Source organism: Carya illinoinensis, chromosome 4, assembly GCF_018687715.1.
Source record: "Carya illinoinensis cultivar Pawnee chromosome 4, C.illinoinensisPawnee_v1, whole genome shotgun sequence".
Taxonomy (NCBI): Eukaryota; Viridiplantae; Streptophyta; class Magnoliopsida; order Fagales; family Juglandaceae; genus Carya; species Carya illinoinensis.
Window position 1 is genome coordinate 32959519 of NC_056755.1, and position 12624 is coordinate 32972142.

A 12624-nucleotide genomic window follows, 5' to 3' on the forward strand; every position below is an offset into this window, starting at 1 on the left:
TGATCACTGAGATCTGCTTCCTCTCTTTCTGCAATGCATGTAACCTTTTTCTTGCGTGAACCCGTACTTGGTTTCTATTTTCTTTCTATGGATTGTGGCCAGTGATTCAACCCAACGTGTAAGCTGTACTTCAGTCTCTGTTTTTTAGTGAACTGCAGATCACTCTTTCCTCTTTGGTCAAGTTGCATTTTGTCTCTACTCACTGATCCTGCTGGAGAAAATCTCCTGCTGGAGGAAATCCATGAAAAGTTTCAACTTTTACAGATTTGATTCGTTGTTTTCCGCACTAGCGTGTTGTTGGTTCTACTTTATATGATCCACGGTCAACTAAAGCTAGCCTTTTTTCACGTGCATGATATGTTAAAATAAAGTTATTCTTTTCCCACTCGATCTATCAAACTCATTGAAATCTCATAAAGAGCATAATACTTATCACTCTTTAAGCAATGTGAGATTTGATGCACCATCTATCCTTATTCTTATCATATGGAATATCACAATCTCCATTCTCGTAAATTCTCTATGTCCACATCACCATTTCTAATGCCTCAATATAGGTACAAACCACATTATATATACTTCAAAAGAATTAGTCAATAATAAAATTGGAGCCGAATTAGAATATTATAAAAAGTAAGAACTTCTCATTCCCAAACAATGGGGGATCTCTCATACACCACCTACCCTTATTCTTATCATATTATCACAATTTATCTCTCTTAAATTTTTAATGTCCTCATCAAACCATTCTGTCGTAGGTAGCACAGCTTAAGTATTCTTACAAATGGCTCTAATAGTACCATTTGTAATGTCTCAATTAAAAAATCACATGATATATATTCTAAAATGACTAGTCAATTATATAATTGAAACTCCATTAATGGAACCTTATAAAGAATAAAAAATTCTCATTCCCAAATAATATGAGATCTTACACACCACCTACTCTTATCATTATCACTATCACATGGGATCCTATAAACCATCTACTTTTATTCTTATCATACGAGGTATCACAACATATATAATATCTAAGCAATTTTTCCTTCCCAAATATAAGATCTTATTTTCATCATTCTTCTAATTTATAAAATTTCTCCCTTTAATTCCCAACCTCTTCGTCAAGCTATTTTAGCATTGATGGCACAACTCATATTAACTCTGTATTTTTAATCACTAGCTAAGGATTAATATCAATGATACCATCTATTTCGATACAAGAATAGTTCAATTCACATCTTTGCCTATTTTCGTATAAAAATAGTCGAATCATATTATAATAACTATTAATTATAACGATCAAGAATTTCTTCCTCCTTAAAGATATGAGATATTATTTATTATCTTCCTATACTCAATCTAAGATATTGCATCCATGCAATCATATGTCGTTTTGAAGTAGTTATTAATATGAGTAATGCTAAGTACAAATTTCAATTAGATAAGCCTTATACAAGCTACTGCTAATGTAAAAAAGTGGATCTCACTAATAAAAAATAATTTTTTTTTTTTACACTTACTTTTACAATAATCCATCATCACTTATATTTCAACTTAAAAACAATCAAAATATCATCAAATATATAAAAAGCTTTCATATAAATATATATATATATATATATATATATATGTCAACATATCGGTTTTCCTTAGTCGATGCCTATAATTTAAAACTGCAAAAAAGTTCACAAAAGTCTTTTAAAGCCCGCGGTTTCAAGTGTTTTTGTTTTATACGTTTTTCCGATGGATTACCTTTGGATATCCTCAGCAGTACTAGCATCTTGAAAAGGAACATGAAATTAACAACATAGCCTCAATCACACATGATCTGAGCGCAAAGTTATAACTAAAGCCTTTTAATTTTGAGGGGTTTCAATGTATATAAAACTCGTAAATTAAAACAACTGTAAGAATTTTATTATTATTATTGAATTAAGAAACTTTCTATAGAATAATATCATATCAATTTATTATTTTACATATTTTATGTTTAAGTTAAACTGGTCTGTACCTACGTACTAAAGTAAAATCTTGAGTACTCCACATGCATCTTCAAGTTTTTGCAGTGTTTCCCATGAAGCCTGCACGTACTAAAGTATTCGTCCCTACAGCATATAATAATTCATTATTAAAGTGGATTAATTTGGTACCAAACATTGTTTGGATTTGATGGGCGACCTCAATGGGAACTTTCCTTGTGGAAATTTGAAGTCGTTCATTTGACCAGGTTCAGCATTGTTGACTGTAACATGATTAATTAATAATAATTGTCGTTTTTTGGTTTTTAACTTCTTCTGAAATGAAATAAGTTAAAAATTAAATAAAAAATATTATTTTTAATATTATTATTATTTTAAAATTTGAGAAATTAAATTATTTATTATATTTTATGTAAAAATTTAAAAAATTTATAATGATTAAATAAAATGAGTTGAGATTAATTCTGAATCCAAATAAGGCTATATCTCTTGGGTTTGAGATTATGTTGAATAACTGTTTTAGTCAATATTCACTTTTTTTTGTAGTAATACTCGTTTTAAGGTGGATTTACAAAAAAATAATATGTTATGATCGATTGTTCTTTTTTTTTCTCTTTTTTAATAAAAATATTTTATGAATGTTCTGACCATCGAGATTCATGCAACAATAATTTTGATTAATGAAGAAAACGTGAATGATTCCTGCAGGAATGTTTTGTTTAAGAATGATCATGTCCATGGAAACATCCGACTCGAAACCTGATCGGTTACAAGACTTTGGTACAAAGAGATCTAAGGATTTGCTCTTCACTTCCAACTCTGTATTTTGGAAATTTATGAATGAATGTACATCTTTCACCAACAAATTCCAGGAATAGCTTAAACCCCTTGAGCAAGTAGGCCTATAATTCTGTCACAACCCGATTGAAGATCGGAGGAAATTCATTTGAACCAAACCGAGCTGTTCTAAAACTTGTTCAAAACTGGGTCGGAATAAGCAATTTGTTTTTTTTGTCAACAAGTCCATATGACATTGTCTAGATGTCTAAAAAATAAGGTTGTTCATAGGGGAGCTACCCGCACCTCCCAGGTGGGCAGCCCCTAGCCCCAGTTTAGATGACGGGGTGTGGATTAGCCCCACCCACTGCCTACACAGAGAGAGATACTTAGGACCCAATGGAGGCGATGACGAGAGGGAGAGAGTCCGAGAGACCGGTGGTGGTGACAGAGAGAATAAAATGATGCATAGAAAGGAAAGAGAGGGAAACCGGCAGGGGAGGGAGAAGTTTTTTAAAACAAAATCTAAGATAAAATGACGTCGTTATATTTAAAAAAAAAAAAAAATAATAATAAAAAAAAAAAAAAAAAAAGAGATAAAACAACATTATTTAGATAAATTGTTCTACCCCAAATGATGTCGCTTTATTATAAGAAATTTTTTTTCTAGCATATATAGCATTGCAGCCGTTTGCCTGCACATTGGCCGGGGTGTGCGGGTGCCTCTAGTGGCCCCATGCCACGGCCGAACAAGGGGGCTGGTGGGGTGGATGCAGGGCCACACCCAGCCCGAGCAGTTTGGTTTGATCAAGTCGTTATTCAAAACTACGAAACGTTTTGGTCGGGTCTGAATAAATAGCAACGCGTCTAGGAACTTGTTTTAGAACGATCGGATCAAGTCATAATTGTTTATTTCGGTAATGAGTTCGGGTTGGGTGAAAAATTTTGCACATCCCCGGTGAGCAAAACTTGCCAGTGATGGGAAGAAATGGATGCCTCTCTTGTGTTTGGTAACAAAGACATGTACAGGGTAATGAATTAGAAGTGTAAAATTATACCAATGCGGACTTTCCCTGGTACCATTTCAAGTCCAATATCTGTTAGTTCTATAAAATAAAGGATTTCCCTCAAGTTATAAATCAAAGTTTGTAAGAAATAAAGATGAGTTTTGCTGGATATAAAATGAACTGGGTCCACCGCATTGGAAGCCCATTACCAAGAATAAAAGGAAGAAATAATACGAAGAAGAGATGAAGTCATAAAATAGTTGATTGAAATGCAAAAATGTAAAAATGACATAAGGTAAATAAGATCCAAATACTTTAAAGAATGAAGAAGACCTCTATAAAAGGAAAGAACCACTGCAAACGCAGGGCATCAAGCAACTCTACAAGAAAATACTTTCTTCTACTTCTCTACAACTCGTGGCACTCTCTCTCCAATAGGAAAGCATCTTCTTTAATCTCCCTTCAACTTTATTTTCTCCATTGTATTAAGACTTATGGGAGGCCATGAGAGATTCTAAAATCACCAAATAGATTTCGACCCCAAACAACCCATAGACATAGCTTTTTATACCAAACCACGTAAATTTTTATATCTCACTAAAACCATTGCAAAAAGTTCATTTCTCGCTGGAAAAAAGTATTTGCAATGATGATATCTCATTACCCTAGTCTTGCAAATGCCGTCATGGGAAAGGTATATCCCGATGATGATTTTTTTACTTGCAAATAATTTAGCCACAAAATTTTATTGTTGCAAATAAATTTATCATCGTCATTGTTGTCTTCACGATAATATGTACATTCGTTGCAAATGCCTATTTACAACAAAATGTAAATTCATTGCATATATGCCTAGATGCAATGAAATGTTCTTTCGTTCCAAATAGCTATTTGCAACACACACAAAAAGCTATTTGCAGCGAATGTATCATGATGCAAATAGTCGTGATGCACGTGTTACAATAATTAAAAATACAATTTCACATGTTAGGGATAGGGATCATCACCCATTCAAACATTAAATCAGGCCTCATTCACGTGTTACAATAATTAAAAATGAATCTAAGATAGACAATATGCAAAAAATTCATAGATCTAATCTTTGATAAAAACTAATCATGAGCAAATGAAGATAAGGGTTCATCATCAATTAGGTAGCATGATCCAAAATCAAGCATTACAATTGGCTTGATCTTTTTGCACTTATGATTTATGTTTCATTCCACAACGCTGTGGTTTAAGGCTGAAAATGGTGTTTCATTGGTGTCTAACTAGATAATTGTCTAACTGTCAATTCAGCCAAGAAATCCAAACATAATAGAGCATTGCCTGTCAATGTTAAGATTTAGCAACCTAACCATTAAAGACATGGGGATTGAATTTATATCATAAGGCTTTTAAAAGCCCCTAATGTTGTACCACATAAGCAAAAAGGACCAATACACATATTTCGTCATGATTCAGCGCTACAGAATTAATGATACACCCACATTTCAGTTTTGATATATCGACACATTTTCCATAGGCTAAATTGAAATTACGAAGTGCATAGATATAAAAATGAAGTCTGGAAATGATTTAGCTATGTTTGAAGAACAACAAAACCACTAACAAGGATCAATTCTACAATACATTTGCTGAAGAAGACAATAAAAACATAGATGACATTGGTAAAACAAATCATACACCCGAAAATGACAAACTTATAATCTCTATTTTCAGTGAAAATAAAAATAAAAGGTGCAAATAGCCAGCCTCTTAATGGTTTTACTATCTTCTGGCGAGAAAATTTATCTCGCCTTCACTCTCTCCCTTCTTAACAACCCCTCTCAATTTCAAGGTTTGGGTATTGGATTCAACAATTTGGTCCCTGTTTTCTGGACCCTACATCCAGAGTTGAAGCCTACCACCACCGAGCAACATACTTTATGGTAGTTTTCTTCTTCTACATCCAGAAGTAATATCCAGCTGTGAGAATTGAAACAATCCAACAACAGTTAAGTTCGAACTAAGCCTATTGTGAGAAGAACATCACTGCACTGGGTTCAGGGGTATGGAAAAGAATTAAGATGCAACAACTTCTCACTTAAACAGGTCAGCACACAACATAATTGATATAGAAAGCTACTTGTTCTTCTTAATTTCTAGAACGGTCTTACATAGAGAGAGAGAGAGAGAGAGAGAGAGAGAGAGAGAGAGAGAGAGAGAGAGAGAGAGAGAGTTTAAGATTATAGTAAGGAAGACAACAATAGATCAGATTTCAGAATAGCTACATGACTAACATGCCTCAGGTACACAATAATGCATAAATCAACAAAGTATGACATTTATCAGTGTAAAATAGATACACATGTTCAAGATTGTGATTCAGTAGCCGATAGAAATAACATGTTGTGGTCAAAAAGAAATTTTTGCAGAGCTTTTCATACTTTCCCAAGTTCTCTTTGTCACTGGTGTAGCCCTAAATAGAAAATAAAATGGAACTCAATATCGAAAAAATAGAAGCATAGAGAAAAAAAAACAATGCCAAATAATACACTACCCAAATAAACATAACACAAAGGTTTCAATGCAAACAATAACCAACTAATTTCCAATGAAAAAATACGTCATAAGTGCAAAAACTTTGGTCAAATACTGAAAAATATAAGACTGAGATACATATCAAGTTCATGTATACAAACGAGTAATACCTCAGTATGTGTATTTTCTTTTTTTTCTTTTTTTTTTGCCCATTTATGTACTAACTTGAGTATTGTTCTAAAAATGAAAAACTTAGTATCAATGACTAATACGTCAAATGTCTCAAAAAGTTGGGTTGGTTCCCAAGGAAATAAAAATGAAAGTAAATAGAAGAACTTTAAAATTAAAACTCAGGCATTTTTTTTACCAACCTTCTAGAAAATGCAAATAACCGTGCGTCCACCAAACGAGAAATATCCAAACTGTGCAAGACAATAAAATGACAATCAGAAAACCAAGATGATAAACTTCAGACACAGCTTAAAAAAAATGGTGAACATGAAAGGGGAGAAGACCCATGAATTATGAGATTGATAGAAGATTGTGACCAAACATGGATATCAGGGAAATGCCTTGGCAGCCACCCAATTCATCATGTTCAATTCAAATTTTCAGAGCTTGAGAATAACAAGTTCTGAGGGAAATGAAACCAACATTACAAGGGCGTGACCAAACTTGAGACCAAATAGAGCCAAAAAAGTGCCACACTGCTCATAAGAAAGTAATTCACAAGGCAATGCTACAGACTATACATGAGAGAAACTTAAGTAGGACGTGATTTTATCATCATAAATGAGAGAATATTTAAAAAATTTCAATGACAGATGATTGCATTGACAAACCTTTCCAAAATCCATGGTTGAAATAACTGATACCACTCGGTTATTCTCAGCGAAGACATTACAATACTTGATATTCACAGTACAATGTAAATAAGGAAAGGTTTCAAGAAATACCTGGGATGCCAAACGAAATATCACTAAGGCTCCATCAATAAAAGAACCGAAAGATACATCTTATCCCAAAAGGCCTTGAATTGAAAAACTCAACAAATTTCGGTATATGTTTACCAGATTCAGCAAAATTCATTTTCTTCCCCTGCTTTTTAGATATGCTCTGTAAGAGCACCTTTGCCCCTGTGAACAAATGACGCTTCAAGGTAATTCGCAAACAACTAATATTTTTATGATAGAAAAAGTGAAAAAGTCGAGAAAAACTAGAAAGGCGGAAGGGGAGGGCATGACAGGGTAATGGCGGTGGCTAGGGTTTAGCACCCAAAAGCTTTGGGCTTCAAGATCTAGAATATGTAGGAAGGAAAGAGACAGATTGAGGAGACGAAGAGGCTTATTGGCGTAAGGTGGCGGAGGTAACCAGTGTGAGGCTTTGGTGGCGGCAGATCCAAACCATTTCGGCAACAAATTTCAAACGAAACATAGGAGGTTAAAGCATCACCTTCAGAAGTTCCATCTCCTCCTTGGTCTGAAAGAATCCTGACATTCTCCACATCGATGGTCGCGAAGGTAACCAGCGATTTTAAACCAGAAAACCGGTCCTGTTTTGAACCGGTTGGATCTGGAACCGGTTGTATGATTTTAAAATCGGATAAAATCGGTTTGGTTCGGATTTTACAATTTTCGACATCGGGCCGGACCGGACCTGTTAGTATTTATATATATATAAAATTAATTTTGAATATTATATTAAATATTATATATATAATTTTTATTATAATACATAAAATTATATATAAAATAATTTTATATTATAATTTACAACATAAAATTATAATATTAAACATGAACATTTATTTAATCATATATTATTAATATAAAATATATATAATTAATAAAATATATATATTAATTACATTTTTAGGCCTAATAAATTTTTAATTTTTTTGAATCCTTTCGATAAATATATATATCCTAGATAATATATAATAAAATTATAATAAAATTTCAGGTAATATATAATAAAAGGTAGTAGAACCAGCCAATTGTATATACAAAAGATAAAAAATGATAAAATAGATTTTATTGAAAATATAATACTTATGAAGAGATTAATTCTCAAAAAAATTGAGAACTGTTGACATGAAAAGAAGCTTAGATTATAAGAGATGAAATTTGGAGAGTTGAAAAAGCAAGAGAGGGAACGGGAATGGCTTAGATAATTTCTTAATGCCTTTCTTAAATATAGACTCCCTTTTTATATATATGCATGTACATTAGAGATAGACACTAAAACAGTAGACTGACATTAGCATAGTAGACTGACTGGCACTAGTATAGTAGGCTGATATTAGCTATAAGGTCTATACGTATGCTTTATCTTCCTTTTCTACAGTAATTAACCGTAATATGTAATGTAGACAAAGTCTTTTATCTTTTAATTAGTTGCTAACTTGCAGATAATCATTCATCTGATCTTGAATAATAATCTGACATGTAGTTCTGACAGTAAATAATAATAAATGTAGTTGAACAATACTCTGATAGTGGTTGAACAATACTCTGATGGACGCAATCGTTTATCTTATCCTTCAAGGTGATAATATTTTTGATAATTTTATCCTGTTTTTACATAATTTGAAAATCATAATCAGAGAGTTTCAAATCAAATAGATCTTGAGAATCCATTCAATGGGATAGATAATTTTAAAATGGGAAGGCCTGTTGGGAAGGAGAGGCCCGTTGATAATTTTGAGTAGGAGAGGCATGTTGGAAAGGAGAGGCCTGATTAATTAGTGATGCTGTTGCTGTTTTTTGTAATGGAGATAATCTGATTTGTTGTTGAGGGTTTTCTTCATCGTTACTGTCTGAGACCTGTGACATCGCTTCAACCAGTTTTTTCAAATCCTTTTTGCTGGTAATTGATGCTAATTGTGCCTGAAATCTACTTTTTTGGACTAAAACTTTTGAGAATATTTTTATAACATGATTATAATTGTACTTTTCCCACCATTTCATAGAAACTTTGCTAGCCAAGAACATAATGTTTTTTAGAGAGAGATGCGGTTTAATAACATATTCTCATTTCATGATCCAATTTAATTTTGTTTTAAGAAAGAAAAGAATAAGTGGTGGACAATGTGATAGGGAATGTGGATAATCATTCTGTAGTGTAAAAATTTGGAGGCTTTCTTAGAGAGGAATGGGAACAATGAAAGATTTAAGTCCAAATTGATCCCACCGTAGCAGAAACCATCTTGGAAGAGTTTTAATTTTCTGTAATTTGTCAAAATGAAGGAATCAGGAATGGCACAAATTTTTATTTTGTCTTAAAAATATTTTTATCCATACCTGTTAGTAATCATAATAATCAAAATATGGTAGATCATAGGGTTGAGAAAATCTTCTATTCAAATAAGGGCTTTTTTTCCACTGTTCTAAAGTAAGAAGTTGTTTAATAGTAATTTTATGAAAAACAATAATCGGAGATGCAAGTGAGGATGTGACGCCCCCAAATCCCCACACCCAAACATGGGGAAATCGAGACGTCCGGATGGTGACAACCCGGATCACCATCCTTTCGTCGGGTGCCAAGTGTGTGTAAGAGCAACAAAGTGCACAAGATAAACGCAGCGAAAAGCAAGTCAATAACTAAGTACCAGAATTTTTTCTTAACGTAATACAAGCTGTTTAAAACATACATAAATAAAATATTACAAAAACACAAATACAGGTTTAAAAGCAAATAAAAAGCATAGCATCAGCAACCCGGCGGAGCCGCATCCTCGGGCTCAGCCTCCTCCTCCTCGTCCTCGAACTCTGCACCAAAAGCTACGGAACCAAAAATGGTTCCGCAGGTAAGTATAACCCAAACACTACCAGATAAAAACACATATGACTCAAACAACATCCATGCAAGAACAACCAAAACACATGCCCCGCAAAACCACAATTTCCACGCACGCCAAAAAAACCCATATGGCCCACAAAACATCCAAGAAGTCAAACCTCGCCATTATCCCCGATAATGGCCCAAACCACCATTTTCCCAGAAAATGGATCATAACCGAAAACCATACCACACCCACTCTGTATGCACCATGATCTCCCCTAGGGATCATCCGCACACCCTGGCTCAGTGCCACACCTTAGAGAACGGCTACGCGTGCGACACCTAAACAAGTGATGCCCAGACTCACGTCACACGCGCGAACCATCTGGGCCATCCTCTAGCCCTCGCCAGCGAAAGGCCACGGAGACGGTGAGTAGGGCGATGCCCGGTTCCGCGCCCGGCGCGTTCGTAGCCAAGCATCCCCTAGCCCCGCTCCCGTCATCGCTCTCGACAACTCAGGGGACGTCACTCAGTATTAACCACTCCCGAGTGACCAGAGGAGTTCCGATTTATGCATACACTATGATCTCCCCTAGGGATCATCCGTATACATGGCTCTGTACCACACCGCAGGTAACGACTCCGCATGTGGCACCTAAACGAGTGATGCCCAGACTCACGACACAAGCGCGAACCATCTGGGCCATCCTCTAGTCCCCGCCACTAGAAGGACCACGGAGTCGACACGACATCGTCACCCTATCGTGCGATCCGGTCGTCGCCCTGCGACAACCCAGGGGATGTCACTCAGTATTATCCGCTCCCGAGTGACCAGAGGAGCTCCACCGTGATAATAACCCATCCCGGCTTGGGCTCGTGAGACACATGCAACCAAAGACCAAAAACGCCGATAAACATGAAACACTCAAATAAAATAAAAAAGCACATGTACGAAAATAAAATGCATAAATATCCAATATGCAACGTACGCCGCACGGCACAACCAAAACAACCAACACAACCAACCAAACAAACACTCCGTCCTCAATCCATCCGACCCCCGAAACTCCTCGGACTCAGTCCGGAATCAACAACCAACAACAGATAAATAATTGAAAGAGCAATATATATTAAAATCTGAAAATAGGGTTTGGAAAATACTTACAGCGCTATATGGCAATTTTAGAAAACAAGCGGCGTTGCAAACGGCGGAAAAACAGCAACGTCACAGTGAAAATTCACTGTGGCCGTGGGTCCGAAAAACCCACTTTTGAACGGGGAAAAACTAGGACACGAGATTGATGGGGGGTGGTCAAGGGATGGTTGTGAAGCTAATGGAAGTGACGGACGGCCGTGGGTGGAGGCGGAATGGCCGGAAATGGCCAAAAAGAGCAAATCGGAAAATAAGCTCGTGGGAGCTGCTCCGGTGGTCGTTGGAGGCCGGAAATGGGTGGGTTAGGACGGCAAGGGACCGGTGATAAAGTGGTGAAGAAATGGTGGCCGGAGGTGGAGCGACGGCGGCGGATCGGAGTGAAATCCGTGGAGGCTTGTTGGGCTTTTTCCGGCCAAATGGCCGGCCGGTTGGGGGTGGTTTTCGGTGGGGAGGCGCACCGGATGGAGGAGAAGAGAATGGGACCGGTGGGGGTCCGGTTGGTGGCCGGACGGCGTTGGGCTGGAGGAGAGAGAGAGACGACGCGGGGGAGAGGGAGGAGAGAGAGAGCTCGGGGGGGGAAACCGATCGGGGAGAGAGAAAAAGAGAGAAAAAAAAAGAAAAGAAAAGAAAAAAAAAGAAAGAAGAAGAAAAAAGAAAAGAAAAAAAGAAAAAGAAAGAAAAAAAAGAAAAAAAAAAAAAGGAAAAAGAAAAAGAAATGAAAAAGGGAAAAGATGTAGGGAAAAGATGAGGTCCAATCCTCATTTCGGGAAGCAAAACTAACCCGCCAAAAAGATTAAAAACCACAAAACAACTAAATAAAACACAACATCAAATAAACTAAATTAAATTGAAAACCAATTTTAAAAACGCGAATAAATTAAAATAAATAGCTAATATATTAATTAAAATAAAAACAAATATTTCAGCGAAAATACACTCAAAAACAGGTCATCACATCCTCCCCTCCTTAAAAACAATTTCGTCCTCGAAATTGCAAGATCACCACCAACTTAAACCAAGCCACACAAACGTACATAAACCAACTGTGATAAAAAAAACAAGATACATACCTTCTTCATTCAAACAAATATGGGTACTGCTCCCTCATGTCCGCTACTCGCTCCCCAGAGAAGTCTTGTGCTAACGGATCTCCCCAAGCCACTTTAACCAACGGTATCGTCTTGGACCTCAACTGTTGCTCCTTCCAATCCATGATCTGCGACAGAACAACTTCATAAGTGAGATCCGGTTGTAACTGAATACTCGCTGGGTCGACGAAGCGTGGCTCTTGCTGTCCAAAGCTCTTCTTCAGGGATGATACGTGGAAGACATCATGAACATCCCCAAAATAATCCGGCAAAGCAACTCTATAGGCAACGGACCCTACTCTCTCCAGAATCTG

The 12624-nt window shown here is 36.1% G+C and overlaps 1 protein-coding gene across 1 annotated transcript; it reads right to left on the bottom strand.

Annotated features, from left to right (window-relative positions):
• Nucleotides 1–5337: 5337 nt before the first annotated feature.
• Nucleotides 5338–9120, bottom strand: LOC122306426. The gene is made up of 5 exons (XM_043118853.1): nt 9102–9120; nt 7739–7942; nt 7357–7422; nt 6658–6708; nt 5338–5731 (listed from the first exon to the last, which is right to left on the bottom strand). The coding sequence occupies exons 1-5, from the start codon at nt 9118–9120 to the stop codon at nt 5709–5711; spliced, it is 363 nt and encodes a 120-aa protein (XP_042974787.1). The 3' UTR covers nt 5338–5708.
• Between the last annotated feature and the right edge of the window lie 3504 nt (nt 9121–12624).